Here is a 21,630-nt window from a genome sequence, read left to right as displayed (position 1 = left end):
GACACAAAACAATTATTATATACAATTTAAGAGACAAAGATAAAAATGTGTGGTAGTTTAAATGGTAAAACGATATAGATTTTTTGTATTATTATTATCTTAGACCTTTGTTGCTTTTTGAAAGATCATTTATCGATTTAAAAATATGTAACTAAAGTTAATTAGGATAAGAGGGACGCAAGGTTGAAGCTTCGTACAATTTGGAGACGTCTGAGAGAGACCTGTCGGGCCTTCATAGCCCCCCCACCACAAACATGGGCACCTATGGACCACCCTGTTTTCACCAAAGACAATGGGCCTTCATATTTTGGATCTACATGTATTCCTTCATGGAAGGAACCAGGCTACAACTTCAACTTTCAAACACAATCATCACAAATCATCTAACAAAAATGCTTTTAATGCCATTTGTCATCGTTGCAAACCACCATCTGTCATTTAATAATTAAAATAACTCCCCCAAAAAAAATATCTTTGAAATGTTCATCACAAAGTTACGTGGGCTATAATATAGTTAATATTATCAAATTCTTGCATTGAAAATTTTTTATTAGGCTAAAATGACACAAAACAAATATTATATACAATTTAAGAGGTAAAGTAAAAAAGTTGTTGTAGTTTGGAGGGTAAATAATATCGATCTTTTATTCATTTATTTTTTATTCCAAATCTCTGCTTCTCTTTGGAAGATCATTGATCAATTTAAAAATATCTAACTAAAGTTAAATTAGGATTTGAGGGATACAAAACGTTCATAAACAAAGCTACGTACAGTTTAGAGATGTTTAAGAAGAACATTACTATTTATAATCACTAATTATTATCACTAGTAAGATCTATATTTACATGTGAAGTTGTAGATGGTTGCATTTGAATAAGTTTTACTTTTTAAACCTAAAATCGTAGACAAGAAAGTAAACCCTTTGTCATTAATTTGTTAATAACTGATACATAAATATGGATTTTATTGACGATGATTAGCAGTAATCACAAACATATATTTTTCTGTATGAAAGAGACCAGTGGGTCTTCTTTGCGCCTACCAACACCCAATCAAAACACAATGGGCCTTCATATTTTGGATCTACTTGAATTCCTACATTGAAGGCACCAGGCCTGTAATTTCAATTCTCAAATAATACAATCATCTTCATCCAGTGCGCTGTCTCCCAGTCAAGACCGTCTTGTTATTCCATTTTGTTCTACTTCAACAAAAATGAGCAGAATTTCTGGGAAACAGCAATATATGTACCCATTGTACTTAGAATTTTGGACTCTTCTATTCAATTTCCAATTGTTTTTAGATGGTTCTGGTCAGTTTCCCTACTTTGTTATCCATGATCAATCAAGCATGCAATAGGGGAAGCTGATAATTCTTTGCAAAACCTTGTTTTAGATTGTTTTTTCTGTGGGTATAATGGGAGACAAAATGGCCTAACACAAAACAAAACAAAACAAAACAAAACTTCATTATCTAATGGGAAAAGATACATTATAGCTGGGTAAGGCCTAGCTACACCAATTGCTGCCAACAATGTGTAAACGTCCCATCTCCTCAAAAAGAAGAATCTACAGTACTCCCGGGAATAAGGTCGTTTAAGACTTTTTGCTCTGATCAATTTTCACAACCAACCAGTATACCATTTATTTGCTTTTTTTTTTTTTTTTTTTTTGTTTTTTTTGGCTCAGATTCGTTTTTTGCTCACTATTACTGATTCCTGAATGTCCATCTGTATTGTTATATATTATGAATTTATTTGTGGAGGAGCTGAACTCAAGTGGATTACTTCCAAGCATACAGTTGGATGGGATAATGTACCTGCTTATAATTTCAACCACATCATTTGCGAATTCACCACTTTTTTTCAATTATTATTATATAAACTGAAATCTCCCAGCAAAACTAAGTGATAGTTTGGTTATTGAACTTAAGATCTATCCCAAAAAGGAGGTTTAAAATTGATTGATTTTGGATAAGACAACACTACCAAAAATTCAAACAAATCTATACTTTTTCGATGGGTCTTCTTCTTATTATTCTTCCACCGCGATAAAGAAACAAATATAACAAATAAAACCATACTAGCCATTCACAAAAATTACATGTCGGTTAGAGGGTGCCAGCCATACAAATTGAGCTTTCACCCTATTGCTCCACTTATCTTGATTTTGTTGAACAAGATTTCTATTAAAAAGAAAAAAAAAATAAAAAAATTCATAAATATAGTTATCACTCAAAATTAAGAAATATGCTCAAATTTAGTGGGCTTTTCTTAAGTACGTATGTGTGGGCCTCACAACTCACCACCAAAGTCGTCACCTTGTTTCTACTTTGGCAGTTGAGTCTACCCAAAACCGAAGAACATGCATTTCCCCTTTCTCAACCCTCCCAGCACGCCGTCTGGATACATAGAACCTTCAGATCTTCACTCTCCTCCACACAATTACCATCTCCATCTATTTCTTTCTCTCCTCCACGTGTTCATACTTGAATGGCACTACTCCCCCCACTCCACGTCAGCAAACAAAGATTTCTCGTTCTATAATCTCATCCCACGTAGGACGACCCACGTGAAATCTGCCACATCATCATCTCAATACTGGATTTGTAATAATATTCCTTTTTTCTTTTTTTCTTTGTTTTTTTAACGTTTTCTTAGGGGGCATGGCATGGCCAGGGTCTCCAACCCTCTCCTAGCTCATTAAATTATATGGGGCCAATATTTAATTTCTATATTATACATATATATATATATATATTGGTAAAACCAATAATGTCCTCGACTTGTCGTACATTAATATATATATATATATATATGTATTAATTTTCTTTTTTAACTGATAAAAGAAAAAAAAAATATATATATATATATATATAAAATAGTGGGATTAAAGAAAAGCTAGAAGATCAAAACAAAATTATTCGGGAACCGAAAGACGAGGCGTGAATAAAGAGAGTAGATAGATAGATAGATAGATAATTGGTGGGTCCTCCTATTTTGTACCAAAGCTAGATGCTCAATCAAAAACATCCAGGTGGGCATCACGTGGCTCGCGGCCCCTTTGCGGCCAATAACCGTACACGTAGGACTATTGGGGAATCTGCTGGCCCCTACTGTGGGTTGAAACGTCATCACTAAATCCGCGATAAAAATATCTTGTGAGAGAGCCCAGTAAATGCACTTGTACACGCAATGTACCTTCGCTCCACATTTTCTCTGCCACGTGGATTTCCTTGAGCTAATTAAGGGTTAACTCTCAGCCGCTTGATTTCACTTTTTATTTGGTGTGTGCGAGTTTCAATACGTTGGATATTATATAGCCAATGAAATGTTGTCACATGCTAGTCAACGTGATGTTTCTTCTGACGTGGCCAATTGGTAATCGTTGGGATGGATTTAAAGAATTGGTTCGTCGTACAACCAGAGGAGGTTTTAAGCAAAGAAAGAAAGCTATGGTTCCGGATGAAAACTGTTAAAGATATTTTTTTTTTTCTTTTAAAAATATATATATATGTTATATATATTATTCGATTGCGATGACGACATTGCCCTTGATCGTGTGGACGGCGATAGAGAATTACGTAATTAAATCCGAAATGTTTGGGTGTTTTCCATAAATACCTTCAACTTGAACTTTACTGCCTCCTTCCAATATCTTCTTGTTCTATTCGGCGAGGAACAAAGAGAGAGAGAGAGAGAGAGAGACAGAGAGCAGACGAGAGAAAAAGCTTTCAGAGACCCCCCAAGAGGAAATGATAAAGTGCGAGCTCTGTGGGTTGAGAGCGAGGATTTACTGCGAATCTGACCAAGCGAGCTTATGTTGGGATTGTGAAGAGAAAGTTCACGGCGCGAATTTTCTGGTTGCCAAGCACACCAGGAGCCTCCTCTGCCACGTCTGTCAGTCTCCGACTCCATGGAAAGCCTCTGGTCCGAAACTCACACCTACGGTTTCGGTCTGCGAGAGCTGTGTCGATTGCAATAGTGGAAAGTGCGAGAAAGGCCAAAAAGTTGAGAGCCAAGGAGGAAATGATGTGGAAGAAGATGAAGAAGATGAGGATGAGGTTGATATGTTCCATTCGAGCGATGATGAAGTAGATGATGAGGAAGATTTTGATGAGGAAGAAGACGAGGACGAGGATGGAGAGAATCAGGTGGTTCCATGGTCGTGCTCTTCGTCGGCCCCACCGCCGCCTCCGTCAGCGAGCTCTTCGAGTAGTGAAGAGGAGGGGCTTTCGGTGTCGAAGCTGATGCGAGAGAATGCAGATCTGGATTCCGATGTACGTTTCTTTATCATTTTCGTCTTGTTTTTCCATATTTTCTTTTTTCTAGGCGGCCAAACACGGCGGCTGAGCATTTTCTGTTATTTTTTATTTTTTATTTTTAAATGCAACTGACGGTGTGAAGTTTGTCAGGGTGAAATTGGGTGCTGCTCGTTGGCCAATGACGAAGCGACGTCGTCGAACTCGTTCAGACCATTGAAGCGGTCAAGGATCAGTGAGGCATTCCAATCAGCAAGAGGAGCTGAAGATCATCATCGTGGTCAAGAAGAGTCAAGGTCAAAGGCGATAATAAGCGCTCTTCGGAGGCTACAGGACAACGTGATCACCGACGATGATCATGCGTCCGCCACAGTTCTCGGAATTTGCAAACTTAGCAGAGATCAGAGCAATTGATCCGACTGCCATTTAAACTTGTTTTTTTGTTCTTTTTTATTTATTAATTCTAACCATACAGCCTGAGGAAGCTTTTTTCATTTTTCATTTTTCTTTTTTCTTTTTTCTTTTTTTCTTTTTCTTTTTTTGTGGGTTGGGTTTTCCCTATTATATCTAATTTGTCCATCATATTCGTTGATAATCCAGAATTGAATTGTTTTATAATTTTAATTAAAAGCATGTGCAAGTTGAATGATTTTTTTTAATATTAAGTTTTTTTTTTTCTTTTTTTCTTTTTTTTTTATTTTTGGTTCTATGTAGAGGATATGGAGATTAAATTGGAAAAATACTAATATTTTATTCAAAATCCATGATGATGATGATGATGTGGTCTGACAATTCCTCAAATCAAATATGAAGCAAAAAATGAAGCGATTTTTAGACCACACAAACCGTTGAATATCTGACAACAGTGATCGGCGGCCATAGGCTGATATGAATGGTGGAGCCCACAATCGTACAGCATGTCTCGAGGTAGCAAAAATAGAGATAAAAAAGAAGGGGAAAAAGGAATTATTAATAAAAGGGGCTTAGTGTAGGTATTGGAGTGCTTTAGATACGGCGGCCATAAAGCAGAAAGCTTATCTTAGATTTGGCAAAGCATGAGGGAAAGCGAGTCCGGTTTGTGGTTGGTGAAACTAATGAAAATAGTTTTTAATTTTTGAGTGGTTTTGGTTTCGAGTGCCCGCAGTGTGGATGTGCAGAATGTAGCATATGTGAAGCCGTCAATTGAATGGCATGTGAATCTTGAGATGAGAGTCTCATCTTTAGGCCTTTTTTTCGTTTTTTTTTATTTATTTTATTTTAATTATTGGTACCGTGTTTACCTTGTCCTTATAAAATTGAATTTTTAAATAAAGTAAGTAGGAAAAATTGGAGTGGATAACATGGCATCTTGGAATACGTGGGTTGTATTTGATTTAAGGTAAATTTTTAGATCAGGCATTTTGAAGAAGCCTGTCCTGATAGCAACTGGTTAAATTGAATTTTTCTTTTTTCTTTTTTTTTTTTTTTCCTCAGGGATTAGAATAATATTTTCAGAGACATTTCAACCATACCTGATTGAAAATTTGACCATCTAAATTTGCGAAGCTAAAGGCTGCTCCTTTCATTCCCAATACTATTTAAACACTAGAGCTCAGAATCTATTTAGTATAAAAAATAATTTACAAGATTTTTTTTTTTTTTTTTTTTGGTAATTCAATTTACAAAGAGTTGGATATGTAACGTCGTGCGTGGAGGATAAATTTTGTTTTACTTTTTTATATTTATTTCCTTACTGATTACATTCAAAATAAGTTACCAAATTTCATTAAAAAAAATTAGCCCCAAAAAAATAAAAATAAAAAGTAGATGGTTTTCTCGTAACAAAATCTATCGGTTAATTCAAAAAATTCGTATACAAAACCTTATTCTTGTTACTATTGTAAACATACGCCACTAGATATCATTCCTATAGTGTCCCACCATTCTGTTTGGTGAATTTTACTATGGAACTGTTTATACATGAACAATACCCCTTTTTTAAATTTTTATTTTATTTATTTATTTATTAAAATGCCCTCACACAATCTGGTTTTAAAATCAGTAAATCTGACTTTTACTTTAAAATTTGTTGCTAAATTCATTATCTTCATTACTTCTCTATTTTTTGTTTTAAAATTATAACTTACTAACATTATTTAATTAAAGTTTTAAATTTTAAAATTATATAATTTAAATTGTATAGATAATTTTTTGTAGTTTGGCAGGATAGATGTCTACTTTTTTTGCCTATCTAACAATAAATTCATTATTTAAGTTTCTTATTATGATTGCTAAAACAATAAATTTACAATTAATTGATTATTCGTTATTTTTTTTTGTTATGAAGTTTCATTGAAAATTTTTTGTTAAAATGAAAACCAATGTAATTAAAAAAAAAACTTTTTTAATACAAATATTGATTTTTTTATTTATTATTAATTATGCATTTTATGAAGAATTATTTTGTAATTTACCATTCCTATATAATATATTGCAATATAGTGCTTTTGCCATTAAAAGGTAATCTATCACTACCGATGTTATCATTTTATTTTAATCAATTTTCCTTTATAAATCTATTATTATATACCATAAGTATGTATAGTAAATTTTCCTGTACATGTCTATTATTATATACCATAGGTAGGCCTAGTCCGTTACATACAATGAGAAAGGTACTAATCCGTTGATGAGGATTTTGAATGTAAAATCATATAAATAATCAATGAATATATTAGGAAGTTGAATGTAAAATCATATAAATAATCCATTAATATATTGCTATCAAATGAAATAAATTAAAAAAAAAAAAAAAAGAAGAAGAAGAAAAATCTGTTAATGTTGCTAAGTTTCCTAGTACACTTTTTCCTCTGACAAAGAATATAAATAATTAACTTTTTTTATAGCAGTGAAAGAATTTCAATTTGAACTAACCTTTTTCTCTACCATGTAAAATTTAAAGGTTAAAATTGTACCAGATTTCCTTTATTTTATTTTATTTTTTTTAAGAAACCTTAAATTGTAAGTTATTATATTTGTATTGAATTGGCTTTATTTTTTATATTTTTAAAATTTATGCTGAATCTTGATATTTCAATTAGAAGACATTATAAATAAAATTTTGTTTTTTTTTAAAAAATAACTTTTTTATTATTTTAATTTATAAAATGTGGTTCAACAAAATTTGTGATCTAACAATATATTTTGAAAAAAAAAATTATTTGTTTTTTGAAACATCATATTAAATTTCTACTAAAATATTATAGTTATATCTTTGATTAAAAAAAGATTCAAAATAACAAATTATTAAACATATCAATATGTAAGCATCAAATAAATAAGAAAAAATGGAATCCTTTCATACAAAAAGTGTCAGTTTTTGATGTAATTTTCCCTTTTATTTCTAAATTAAAATATCATCCAATTCAATAAATCAAAGTTGGTTTGTTCTCCTTTTAATTAATTTTACTATTGTTATTTTTTGAGATAAGAGTTCATTCTCTTTTTTATTTATACAAACTTTATTTCAGCCAATAAAAAATAAATAAACGTTAGCATAAACAAAGCAAAAATTCTTTTTTTCAGTTATTGACATAAATAATTAAATAAAACTATTGTAGAATTCAGAATATATTTAAATTATTTAATAAAATAACAAAACAATTTTTTTTCTTTTTTTTCTTTAGAACAAAACAATTATGTTATATTTCAAATAAAAAGCTTCATAACGAAGCATATTTTATAAAAATATTTATAAATATAAATATATAGAAAAAGAATTTGGGCGGTTCAAAATTTTTACCCTACTATAGGTCTTTACTGGTCCGTGCCTTAAAAATTTGCATGGGCTCAAGCAGGCAATAGTGATCCTTGCCAGACTCGCTAAATTGATTCAAAATGTCAACAATCCATCAACTATCACCAATTTTTATAAACAAATAATTAAAAATTTGCATACCACTCGCGCAAATCGTTTTTAAGTAAATGCATCACAAAGCAGACAACCATTTCTCCAAGTCCAACAGAAAATCAAAAATACCATTAGCGCTACAAATATCATCCCAAGTTCTCCCAAACTTCATGCATAAGAGAAGTTGCTGGAGAGAAGAAGATTGGCAGAGAGAGAGAGAGCGAACACTCTACAGTCAACCATTTCTGCAACAATTCACCCACGAAAAAGAAATTATTGACTCCTTATCGTGTCAGCTTATCCCAGTTGATCTGGTCACAGTTGACTCAGATACCTAATCATTGTAGAAAAAATAAAACCTAGGTACAATATCCAAATTATAAAAAAGTACAAACAGAGGGATAAATACATGTAAAGAAAAGGCAATGTGCATTTAAGTCAAAGATCATCATGCAGAAGCAAAGCCAACTAGAGAAAAATCGAAATATTAATTCCTTCTTAAAGAGGACCAAGTTTCGTTCGGAATTAATAAAAAGTGTGAAACCATACGTCGGATTTTAGCACCAAGAATGCATACCTGCACTTGAGAGGATCCAACAACGACTCAAATGACCTGCTAAGCAACTGCAACAGGACAAAGAACAAGAAGTAGCTTGTTGTAAGGGGCCATCCATATTTCTATATCACCTTAATTTTTGTAAATCCCAAAGACAAGCATAGTAAACAATTCCAGTAATTTAAGCATCAAGTATTCTCAATAGGTTAACAATTAATGGAAAACAGGAACAACCATGTGAAACTATCAAAAACAAGAAAGAATATCTGGAGATAGCTTTATCGAAAGGACAATCAAGCTGCAGTCGACAATCCTGTCCACACTCCAAAGTCATTTTTTGTTCATTTTCTTCAGTTTGAAAAATCTCAAAGGAAAACATAAACACAATGAAAGACTTTTAAGAACTACAATATCATTGGTTGAGCCTTTGCTTAGTTAACTGCCAATACCATGTCTCATAGTTGATGGAAATGTAGAAAACAGTGTCATTTAGCAAAACTCTACCTTGAAACTCTAGCAAATCTAACATACATCTTAATTAACATAAAAAAATATTTCTCAAAATATAACACATTACTCAATTAACTGTGCAAACGAAACTCATGAAATAAATAATATACTTAATCTAAATAATTGACGTAGAACAAGAATACATACAAACTGCTAAGATATTGTAGTCAATCATACCAAAAAAATGGAATGAATTCTGTTTAACACAACTTTGGAAGCTCAAGCACATAGCAGTATAGCACTAAAATTCCCAACCGTTTTAACATGAATAAAGCAATACCGATGATATTTTTCATAGCTGTTGTCATAGTTGTCAAAATGTGTATCATAACGTGGATCATTTTGTGAAAAAAAGTGTATCCTGTATGTTAACGTATCGTGTATTGTATGATACGCTTTTGGACTATAATATTTTTAAAACTATAGGTTTTCCAGTGCATATTGGTCATGTGCACTCATAGGTGTTTATGGTGTTCCCAGAAAATCCCTTTCCTGGTCCTTGTATGGTATACATCTTAAACATAGATAAAAACCATAAATACAGTAAACTATGAACATCATTATTGAGTCATATAAAAGTTCTATAAATAAATACGGTAAACCATGAACATCATTATGCAGTCATAAAAAAGTTCTATAAACTTTCTAAACAATTAAATTTTCATTTTCAATTGCATCATAATTTGCATTCTTAGATGTCAATAAATGTAGACTACTTATTCTTTATGAAAACAATACATATTTTAGCTAAACTTAGACAATTTTACACAAGATGGCATTGTCTTGTTAAATTCTCACCTACCGTACATCTCGGTGTACTAGATGTATTGTTACGAAATGCATCGTGAATCGGATGATATGATGCAATTTCTGATACACTTAAGAAAAGTATCGTTTTTTGGCCGTAACGATACGTATCTTATCGTGTATCATATGATACTAACAACAATGGCTGTAGTGAATATGGTTCATCAACTACAAGACAAGGCATAATTTTTTCTCATGGAAAAGTTGAACATAAATTACAGTGAGGACAAATTTTCTGCATTTTGATCGGATAGAAATAGTTAATTTTTGTCAAAACAATCATTTGCTTAATGTTTTCAATTGAGCTATATAGTCTAATTACTAAAAAACAAATTAAAATTGAGACAAACTATTTTCTCCAACAACCTAGCAGCAGCGGTGGTTGGGGGAACATTTGCTGCATTTTTCTTTGCACTATAATGGTACGGCTTTAGCATAGATTTGTTTATTTCTAGCCTGGTCTCTATGTGTAATATTCTAATAGGGCACGGTCCAGGTATAATAATGAGTGTATCACTTTTTTTGAGGACATTAAATAACAGACTGGGTTAGATCCTTTCATGAAGTTGGTTAATCACACTTAGCAGGGACTATCCCCAAACAGTGCGAATCCAAGGAAGTAGAACTAAGAAAGCAGAGTAATTGGCTCAGTAATTGGCCTCCGTTAAGGCTAAAGATCTTCCAAAGGTATAACAAAATTACCATTCTTTTACAGCTGATGTTTATTCCTAATCCCTTTACCCTTCTCCTAAAGGGAGCCTTCCTAAATTTCTAAATTCCAAAGACAGAAATAAGCAGTGCAAGCCACAATTTTATATCCAACCAGCTGTTATACAGCATAGAAAGAAAAATGTAAATACAAGTCTGCGATAGGTAAAAGCTCCAATAAGCAAAGGCATATAAAGCACTCAGGTTGGATTAGAATCCATCTTGCCAATAAAATTACTGGAAAGCAAATCCCCCCATCTCATCACATGTAAGAAGACTAAGAAGTCCAAGTAGCCCACTGTCTCAGCGTAGGGAACTGAAGTCCGAGTAGCCCACTGTCTCAATGTAGGGAACTACATATATTATACTTACATAGTAACGAATTTCCTGGAAAATTTCGCAATTCTAGCTACTATAGCAATTACAGGCCAATAAGGAACATATACTTTTGAAAAAAGATAAAACAATGTAAAGCAATTCAACGTCAAGCCATAAAAACAAGAAATCAATGAAGACCAATCCCAATTCCAAATCACCCTTCTTCTTTTTTTTTTCTTTTTTTTTTTCACTCTTAGAAAAAACTCTTAATTCAAAATCAAGGAATACCAATGCCCTACTAATAATTCCATTAAAATTCCCAAAAAATAAAAAATAAAAAATAAAAAATAAATTCTCTATGGGGCATAAAATCTCAAACCTTTCTGATGCCCCTCCTCCTCCGGCACTGGCTTGATCACAGTCTCCTCGTCTCCTTCTTTCACCGCAACAACGGCACTGCCATCGCCGCTAGGAGCATCACCATCATTTCCACCATCCTTATCTTCGGGATACCGCACAACCACAACGGGACAAACACAGTGATGCACGCAGTAATCGCTGACACTTCCAAGCTTCCCATCACTGCCACGTCGCACAGCCCCAAACCCTCTGCTACCCATGATGACGGCGCTAAGCCCCAGCCTCTCGACCTCCAAACAAAGCCTCTCCTTCATGTCATGGTCCTTGACGATGTGGATCTTGTAGGGAATCTGAGCCTCCTTCAGTGGCTTAGCAATATCAGCAGCCTTGGAAGCCGTGAAGGCATCGAAGTCGTCCTCGAGCTTCTGCTTGGCGTGTCTCTTGGTCGGAGTAGCCGATTCGTGCTGCTGCCTGCTGCCGTGGTCGTTCAGAGGGTCAGCATCTTCGTTGGTGTTGATGGAGAGATCGATGGAACCCCAGTCGGCGCCGAACAGTACGGAGGTGGGGCTGACGTGGAGGAGGATCACGGCGTCTCCGGGACGGATGTAGTGGTGGACGGCCCAACGTACGGCGTACGCACTCTCGTCGGAGAGGTCGACGGCGACGCCGATCTTGCGTCGTGCTCCGGCGGTTGGGGTTGGGGTGGCGGCGGAGAGAGCGGAGGATGATGTGGTGGAGTGGTGGCGCGGGGAAGCAGGGTGGTGGATTTTGATGGTGGGGAGCTGTGGGTCTGATGGGTCCAGTTGTTGCTGTTGTTGTTGCTGCTGATGAGGATGCATTTGTGTGTTGTTGTATCAGAGACGACTAACGGAGTCCGGGGAATGAAAGAATTGAAAGAGACGAAAGAGCTTTCTAGAGCTTCTTCACTAGCAAATGGAATTTGGTCGAAAACGAGAGCTGCTTGTGCCTTACTACTCTAAACTGGTGGCTTTGCAAATGGAAATCAATGTGGGCTCTTAGGGAAGGATTTATTCATATAAGCCTCCTTTGGGCGAGTAAAACCGAATTGGGCTGTGTTTTATATTTGGGTTTAGGAGATTTCGACCTTTGAATATTAAACCCATATTTCCATCATCCATACCTTTCAATTAAATCGAAAATAGATGGATTCAATCATTTAAATTGGATGAGATATGTTATTGACTTTATTTATCTTCAATTTAAAATATGAAAAAGATGTTTTTATTGGAATCTTTTTTTTTTTTAATATTATCTCCATCTTTATTATCGTTGATAATGTCATATAATTTAAATACATTAATAAGGAAATTCAAAAAAAAAAAAAAGTGGAATTTTATCACTTTTATAACGATAAATACAGAAAAATAGAAAAATAAGAGAAAAAAAAAAAAAAAATATATATATATATATATATATACACATAGAGGGTTTCTACGACTACGATCAGGATATCAGACAAAAAATGTAATCCTATGATGGGGTTTCTTAGCCGTTGGATTAAATGAATGGTCCAGATTAGTTTTGGCCAATCTTAAATTCCCTCCCAAATACCGTGCGCAAGCTTCCCTTCCCTTCCTTTCCCACGTCCCAAGTACAACGCCACATAGAAATATCAGGAGGTACAATTCGACCCAGAAACCCGTCCATCCGAAACCCATTGCCCAGAGCCACCATTCACGGCGTATAATCATCCATCAAAGAAGAAAGAGGAAATACCTATCAGAGGATAAGAATCCAGCAAGGGAAATACACATATTGAAATAAATAAATAAAAATTGCCCTACCCTACTACAAGTTCATTTTAAATGAAGCTGACCGCAGAATGACACATGATGACCACTATACTTGAAATACTAAACAGCAAGCATAGTCAGATTCATTTGAATATTTGCTCAATTCTATAGCACACAACGAAAAGAGCTAACAATGGCCTTTTGGAAGCAATCATGTCTAAAGAGGTATGCCAAAAGCTAGTGAAGCTCATATAAAATGTTTAATGAACATGCAAATCCAGAGAATTTTCTAAAATGAAACCCCAATGTTGGTAATATAAGCCGTAGGAGATGCGACTTCCATTTAGGGGTATCGGGACCATAAGGCAGATATGGGATCTAAATCTAGTATTCAACACTATTCATCTCTAAATCTATACAGAAGGTATTGCATTTGCAATAGCAATCAGTTAGGCCTAGAATCTGTATGATGAGCTTTCCCATACAAAACTAAGCCAATGATCACTACACTTATCTAATCATTAGAATAATGCCAAGTCCTTTTTTCTTTAATTAAGAATATAGTAACTTAGTACTTCTTTTTTATGTTTTCTAATAAGTAAAACAAAAATATTTTAAAATGATTAGAATGAAAATCTGTTGAAGTACCAAATTACCAATTACATTTTCCAAAAAAAAAAAAAAAGGGTATCATTTATCCTCTGCCCATATGGTAACAAGCTAAAGGCACCAGCCTGTTTCCCAAAAGTCTGTCATCGAAATTATTGGGTTGAGTCTTAAATTGCTTGCAGATACCCTTTTCAATGGTTGTACTAAGAGATGAATAATGGACTAAATAGCAAACCCACATTCTAAAAAGGAATTTTCCAGAATAGAAACAATAAAAATCCAACCTTTTTTGTATCCTAAATTGCAACAATCAATATTAGGAGTTCAATAAATGAAGAACAAAATAAAGAAATTAATCAACTAAAGAAACAACTTTATTTCAAAACATAGCTAATATAATAATCTTCACCAACACGCTTAACTTGTTGATAATCCCCAACATTACATACAAAACAAATTCCTCTTTCTCCTCTGATGGGTGATTCTTCATCGTGAACAGTTGCTCTAAGCGATGTGTTTTGGATGGATGGGTTTCTGGGACGAACGGTGCCTCTTTCTCCTTTGAATTGTGGCTCTTTCTCTCGGGATGAACGGGGGCTCGTGATATTTTTATGTGGCATCGTATTTGGTAGGCGGGAGATGGTGGGAAAGGAAGGGAAGGGAAGCTTGTGCACGATACTTGGGAGGGAACTTGAGATTAGCCAAAACTAATCTAGGCCATTCATTTAATCCAACGGTCAAAAAACTTCATTATCATAAGAGCATTCCTAATGGATTTTTTATATGTTTAATTTGAATAACTAATATGTAAAATTATCCTACAAAATGGATTTGAATCTTCAAAATTTAAAAAGGTAAAAATACTCTTTATTATTTAATAATAATTAAATTTCAAAACAACTATAATATATTTTACTTGCTAAAAAATCAAAAAAATTTAAAAAAAAAAACATAATGATAAATGTTTATTAAAAAAATAAAAAATATTGTTGAAAAATATTTAAAAACTTAATTTTTTTTTTATATAAAAATACTTTCTATTTGATAAAAAATATTTTTTATTTTAAAAAATCTCTTGGGAATATTCTAAAAAGACCATGTTTTTGGTTTGATGTTATTTGGTCAGGATATTCTGATTGTAGAAGCCCCCTAAATATATATATATATATATATATATATATATATATATAGAGAGAGAGAGAGAGAGAGAGAGAGAGAGAGAGAGAGAGAGAGAGAGAGAGAGAGAGAGAGAGAGAGAGAGAGAGAGAGAGAGAGAGAGAGAGAGAGAATTGTTGTAGAGTGAGAACGTACACACGGTAAGGAGTGAGAATGTGAGAAGGGAGACGTACCGTTAACTTTGCCTCATATTAATGAAACGGTGCGTGGCACCTATTTTCAAAAAAAAAAAAAAAAAAAAAAAAAAACCAAACTGCAGAGACTTTTTTGCCTAAAATAATGAAACGGTGCGTGGCACCTATTTTCCCCAAAAAAAAAAAAAAAACACAAAACTGCAGAGAAGAACCCGCAGCTCCAGCTCCAGATCCAGAATCCCTAAACCAACAGCAGCAGCACAAGCTCCTCCAGCAACAGCCCCGCACCGCCAGCGTGTTCCTCTCTGCAGCCCAGCACCTCCAGCAGCCGCCCCACACCTCCAGCAACAGCTACTTTCAGGTTCCTTCTCTTCCTCTCTCACTCTGCAATTTTTGGGTATCACCAAACCGATTAAATGCTGATGATATACCAGAATGTTTTTTTTACAACATTGTCACATTATATTAGGGACAAGATAGTACCTGTATGTTCATTAAATCAATTACCAGTACGACATGATTTATATTATACTAAAAAATCAGCTTAGAGCAGTATGTAGCAGCATGAAGTAGGCGCTTCAATGCCATTGGTTTGGAGTTCGGTGGTCTTTGAATGGTTGGGTTTTGAAAAATACACTGCATATGTATATAGGAGATGGAATCGATCCAAGAAGTAAGTGTGCATATGATTCGGTCCCAGACCAAATGGTTGGCAGCTCATGTGCATGTTATGGAGGACGATGGACCTTCTTCTGGATTGTGGAGGGAAAATAGGTGCCACGCACCGTTTCATTATTGTAGGCAAAAAAGTCTCTGCAGTTTTGGTTTTTTTTTTTTTTCGGTTTTTTGAAAATAGGTGCCACGCACCGTTTCATTAATCTTAGGCAAAGTTAACGGCACTCCCTTCTCACATTCTCATTCCATACCGTGCGGATGTTCTCATTCTCCAGCAATTCTATATATATATATATATATATATACATATATCCATATAATGATGTAGGGAATGGATTTTGGATGGTAGGAGAAAGTAATTATTTGGGAGGCAAAGGTGTATTTACATTAGATTGTAAATGGTCCAAGCTCATTTCCATCTTCTATCATAAAAGCCAAATTTATTGTGGTAGGTCAACTTTCATAATCATGATCGAGGTGTTACAGAAAGAATCACGCATGTATTTTCCATCTTTATAATGTTCCTATTTTAATGACTTAAAGACAGAAAAGATGCATCGAATAAATTATACATAGTAAATGAAAAAGAAAATACCATTGACTACGTTATCAGTGGACGTGCCGGAGTGGTTATCGGGCATGACTAGAAATCATGTGGGCTCTGCCCGCGCAGGTTCGAATCCTGCCGTCCACGCTGCCATTTTTACATTTTAAATATGGGTTTCTTATACTTTATTTTATACATTTTAAATATGAGTGGTTTCTTTTACTTTATTTCACTTTTTATACAGTAAAAAGTTTGTAACTTGGTGGTCAGACTCCACCGCAAAGACACTAGCGCAGGGGAGATATGGTTGGATGATAAAAGCTTAACGCCACTTGTTCTTATTACTTTATTTATCCTTTTATATAAAAAAGAAAAATAGTTTGTAACTAAAGCAAAATGCTTCTTTCCTCGTATATGAAAATTATATTAAACGTTAAATAAGATGTATTTAATCAATAAGTCATTTAAAACCACTCATTTTTATTACTTTATTTCTCTTTTTATACAACCGAAAAAAAAAGTTTGTAATTAAAGAAAAATGCTTATTTTTCATATATGAAAGTTATATTCAAAGTTAAATAAGATGGATTCAATTAATAAATTATTTATACCTACATCAGAATTGAAAAAATCATTATAAATGTATAAAAAATTTTATAATAAATAATTAAAAATATATATTCAAATAGTAAGCAGTATGAGATATATAATTTAAGTATGATGAATAATTCCAGACCTCTAAACTCTACGTAGCGATACTATTGCAAGGGAGATCTTATAAAAATACATATCGACGCTAAGAAGAAAAAAAGTTTAACACCACTCATTCTTCTTATGTTATTTCCCTTTTTGTCATTAAAAAAAAAAAAAAAAGAAGTTGTAAACTGAAGCAAATGCTTATTTTTTCATATATGAAAAATATATTTAAATTTAAGTGAAATGGATTTAATTAATGAGCAACTTACACCTACAACGAAATAGCAAAAATCATTATAAATGTATAAAAAGTGTTATTATAAATGATTGAATAAAGATATTCAAATAGTAAGAAATATGAGATATATAGTAGCTATATATATATATATATATAGCAAAACTAATTTAAGTACGGTGAATAATTCCACGCCTCTTCATGCATTTTTTTTCAGCTCTTTGTTAACAATTTTCATGCTCTATTTCTTTTGCCTGCTTACAATTATGCAAGGCCAATGATTCGTACCACATAATTACATAATTAAGTATCTCAATTTTAAGAGCCGTTGTAATTACACTGTGGGGACGGAATGTAGAATGGAGGGAGAATGATAAGACAGATTTTGATCAGTATTTTATTGGTAGCCTCTAGTTATAACAGCCATCACAAAAATACTTGGACATTATCATCACAACTATTAATATTACAGTTCCTCTCATATGTTTATCGTCCATAATAACACTTGAAGTTGAAAGTCTTATGCAAATTCCAACATAATTTATATAATGTGAATTAACCCTCTCTATCTATGGTTGGAAAGTTGCTTATCACTTCCACTTTTAAGAAATGGATCTGCTCATTTTGATTAAAACAAATGAAAGGGTAGCATACGGATTAAAAGTGACTATTAAATAAAATTAATTTCGGTGGAAGTCGCATTTATCATTACATAATATATATATATATATATATATATATATATATATATATATATATATGGATTTTCAAGTAATTAAAGAGTTTCTCAAGACTTCCTTTGTTAGCAATTTAATTGTTTTAGAAGCTAAAATATGAAAATGTATTATTTGCTAATTATTTGAGTTCATATCAGATTAATTTTATCCGCATTTTAAATATTTCACTACATTTATATAATTTATTAAGAATATTAATATCATTTAATATATTAATAAATTAACTAATAAATCTTAAAATGACAATCACCTTTAATAAAAAAATGTCTGACTTTTTTTTTTTGGCGATGAACTTTTAGAAACCGTGGCTAAAACCCTATTTTTTATTTATTTAATTTTTTTTTTTTCAACATTATGGATGTCAAATGGATTTAACGAAAAGTCGAAGCGCCTGTTGATGGAATTGCTCAATCAAAAATCAGGTCATCAACTAACTGATTCTTTACATGTGAGCAGCGGCAGGTCCTCGGGCCTGCACTCTGGACCAAGTTCATCAATGGCTCATCTAGTCTTCATCCAGATCGAGATGCTGGTTTAAATAATTCATCTCAGGTGAGTCCTATGGTTCCAATGGACCACCACTGGAAGAGAAGGCCAGCAGTGTTGAAAACAACGAAAAATTGCCTTTTAGATCTGATTCTATCACAACAGTTGAGAGAGAGTCTTTCTTAGCAGTAGCTAATGAGACCAGTCTGTCACTTTACACAAATCCGAAAATGATTAGTAGGTCTCTTGTGAACAAAGAGATTCCTGAGGTGGTTGGGAAGAAGACTAAGATGAAAGGTGGGTGGTGCGAGCGGGAAGGAAAGAAATAGCAGGAAGGAAAGGAATTTTTTTGTCAATTTTTTCTCACCTGAGGGAGGCTTTAATCTAAGTTGTTCGTTTTGATAAGTTATGGATCCAATTAATTTTTCCACAGTTTTTAACCAGATTAATTTTTTTCGGTCCTGATTATAAAAAAAACTCTATATATATATATATATATATTATATAGACATGCTCACGAATGCACATCAATCAATAGAAAGTTCTCCTCCTACTTAAACAGGCCAATTCACTGTGATTGATATACTTCTGATTTCTATTGTAGCAAGGGAAAGTTTGGTTAAAGGCTATAATTGGTCATATTATTCCACGACACGCCCAAGTTGGCGCAGTAAAGGCCACTGCCATAGATTAAAGGATGTAGTTACTTGAAAACCCAAAAATTAAACTACTAAGGACAACCACATAGAAGAATTCCTACAAGGGAATGATAATCATCTTAAATTTTGAGTGCTTGACAAATTATTAGACATATGTAGATATGCATTTGAATCATAAATATTGTGCATATTGGAAACTTAACATACCATCAAAGGTGTACAAAAAATCCAAAAGAAACTTACCCAACATGAGAAATATAATAAATTCGATTGACTGACCATACAAAGAGCTAATGTGCTCTGAAATTTATCCTTATTTTAAATTATACCCATAAGTTTTAAACATTTTAAAAATACCCCAGATAAATTCTAATTGCATGGCATATTTTTTACAAAACATATGATATCAATATAAAGTATTGAAAAGCCAAACCATAACGGGAATCATCTATACAACAAGCAAAGACCTCGAAGATTAGCAGCTAATATTACAGAGATTAGAAGACGATCGAGCTTAATTAGCGAGTTTGGCATTTTATTTCAAGCTGTAATTACATTAAAGAAACCAATTTGCTTTGTAAATTGTTTTTGAAACCCAAACCAGGTCGTGGACGTGCCGGAGTGGTTATCGGGCATGACTAGAAATCATGTGGGCTCTGCCCGCGCAGGTTCGAATCCTGCCGTTCACGCCTGTTCTTTCTTATTGCCATTTTTCGTTGTAAATTTTTTAGAGAATAAAACTGGTGATTACTATACGTTGTATTAATCAATTTTTTTTAATATATTATGTTAATTTGTATTTTGGAATTCCTAGATATTTACCTACATTGGTGATTAATTAAATTTGTAAATTCATTAAGAAAATAATTAATTATATATTGTTATTTGTACTTCAAAATCATTTGTATTTTATTTTATATCTATATATATAATATGGATTTTCGATCGGTCATGTTTTCAGTATCTATCAATAATACAATGCTCAAGATTATCATTTATTCAATTTCACTTTTACCATTAAATCATTAATTGATGTAATGGTATTCAATGTGGGCATATATATTGCATATTTTAGTAAAATTATAATTTATAATATTATAATATCTAGAATTTTTACAATTCACTAAAATAACAAAACAAATGAACAACGAAAAAAAGAATATAATAAAAAAGAGACAAAGTATTGCCGAAAATAAAATAGCAAGAAGGAGGAAAAGAAAAAGCAAAAAGCTGAGTATATGTGGGAAAACAGCCAATGAAATTGAAAAGATGAGTTATTAGAAAAAGCTTCCACTTCCACCAGCCCCTCTTACTCGAACTGAGACTCCCACAGACTCCCAGTGTCTGCATATTAATAGTGATTACAGGTTTTGTGTACTATTTGTGTGGTGTATAGGTCTAAGGACTAAGGGTGTTGCATAGTCAGACGAACTCAGTGATATATTCACAGAGAGAGAGAGAGAAAGCAGTCTCGTTAAAGAAAGCAAACAGAAGCAGGTTATAAGCTATGGTATATAGCATGCCCTTTTTCTTATATATATACCTATACCTTTTTTCACCATCTTCAATAACACATTTTTTCTGAAGCCTGCTTATAGTCTCCTATAAACAGAAAGCCACAGACACCCTCCCTTATGTTTCAGCACATAAAAGGTCTAAAACCTAACTCTAGAACAGAAATTCCATATCCTTCCCTTTTTTTTTAATTTTATTTTTTCAAGACAAAAGTATAATTATAAAGTGCCAGAGGTGAAAAGGGTTTTATTGTATCGAATGCTTTCTAACTTCTAGCTAGGTATTGTCTTCCAAACAGATTTATTTTAAGATATAGAATATTGCTTAAAATATTCATTGAAAGGGCTTTTTATTTTCTAAATTATGTATGTTTTTTTAAGAGAACAAAGTTAATGAAATTAAAGGACATGCAGTTTTCTGTGGCTTTTTGAACAAAGTTAACTTGGGTTTGGAGGTTTATTTTATTCGTTCTTTAAAAAAGTCACTGCCCATAAGTCTCATTGTAATTGAGCCTATATATATTATGCACATTTTGGTAGTAAACTTGATTGAATCAATACACCAAAAAAAAAATGATAATTAATCATTATAGTAAAGGAAGACAAACTATAGCATATTTTATAATGAACCATTATAGACACATTTAGAGGGTGAAAAAAAATAAGTGCGAATATTAACTCAACCAAAATGGGGTATAAGTTATAAATTAAAATTTTGGGGTCAATTCTTGGTTATTTGCTGGTTATTTGCTAATTATAATTTGAAATATTCTTAACATACACATGTTCATTTAAATAGTCATCTCCAAACATAAAACCTTCATATCACCATTAATAATACAAATTAACACAATGTTTCTTACTTAATGTCATCATGTACATGTGCATGGATCTCAAAAAATAAGACCATTAAAACGCTTTTTAGGAGACCATTAAAACGCTTAAAACATGCAGAGCAATTATTTGTCATCAACGGATTAATGGAAACTGGCCATATAA

The 21,630-nt window shown here is 33.0% G+C and overlaps 2 protein-coding genes and 2 non-coding genes across 6 annotated transcripts; 3 read left to right on the top strand and 1 right to left on the bottom strand.

Moving 5' to 3' along the window:
• The first annotated feature begins 3,585 nt into the window (after positions 1–3,585).
• LOC107430863 (zinc finger protein CONSTANS-LIKE 9) lies at positions 3,586–4,891 on the top strand. The gene is made up of 2 exons (XM_016041736.4): positions 3,586–4,279; positions 4,415–4,891. The coding sequence occupies exons 1-2, from the start codon at positions 3,755–3,757 to the stop codon at positions 4,673–4,675; spliced, it is 786 nt and encodes a 261-aa protein (XP_015897222.1). The 5' UTR covers positions 3,586–3,754; the 3' UTR covers positions 4,676–4,891.
• A 3,249-nt stretch (positions 4,892–8,140) lies between these two features.
• On the bottom strand, positions 8,141–12,429 carry LOC107430938 (universal stress protein PHOS32). 3 transcript variants are annotated; one of them, XM_048479002.2, is made up of 3 exons: positions 11,429–12,429; positions 8,728–8,774; positions 8,141–8,509 (listed from the first exon to the last, which is right to left on the bottom strand). In XM_048479002.2, exons 1-2 carry the CDS (start codon positions 12,246–12,248, stop codon positions 8,767–8,769), a joined length of 828 nt encoding a protein of 275 aa, XP_048334959.1. In that variant the 5' UTR covers positions 12,249–12,429; the 3' UTR covers positions 8,141–8,509; positions 8,728–8,766. The 3 variants fall into 3 exon arrangements, with proteins under 3 accessions (XP_048334959.1, XP_015897307.1, XP_015897301.1); XM_016041821.4 differs by having other exon boundaries at positions 8,141–8,484; positions 11,429–12,428; XM_016041815.4 differs by having other exon boundaries at positions 8,141–8,395; positions 11,429–12,427.
• A 3,940-nt stretch (positions 12,430–16,369) lies between these two features.
• TRNAS-AGA (transfer RNA serine (anticodon AGA)) lies at positions 16,370–16,451 on the top strand. The gene has a single exon. It is a non-coding gene; the product is annotated as a tRNA-Ser (tRNA).
• A 3,273-nt stretch (positions 16,452–19,724) lies between these two features.
• TRNAS-AGA (transfer RNA serine (anticodon AGA)) lies at positions 19,725–19,806 on the top strand. The gene has a single exon. It is a non-coding gene; the product is annotated as a tRNA-Ser (tRNA).
• The last annotated feature ends 1,824 nt before the right edge of the window (positions 19,807–21,630 follow it).

The sequence above is a fragment of the Ziziphus jujuba genome, chromosome 1 (genome assembly GCF_031755915.1).
Source record: "Ziziphus jujuba cultivar Dongzao chromosome 1, ASM3175591v1".
NCBI classification, from domain to species: domain Eukaryota; kingdom Viridiplantae; phylum Streptophyta; class Magnoliopsida; order Rosales; family Rhamnaceae; genus Ziziphus; species Ziziphus jujuba.
This window is presented reverse-complemented; position numbering and strand designations above follow the sequence as displayed.

What these genes read in the sequence shown, in the direction of transcription:
- LOC107430863 (XM_016041736.4), top strand. Translation starts at nt 3,755, where the DNA reads ATGATAAAGTGCGAGCTCTGTGGGTTGAGAGCGAGGATTTACTGCGAA. An exon ending in ATGCAGATCTGGATTCCGAT is followed by an intron (nt 4,280 to 4,414) that starts GTACGTTTCTTT and finishes GAAGTTTGTCAG; the next exon opens with GGTGAAATTGGGTGCTGCTC.
- LOC107430938 (XM_048479002.2), bottom strand. Translation starts at nt 12,248, where the DNA reads ATGCATCCTCATCAGCAGCAACAACAACAGCAACAACTGGACCCATCA.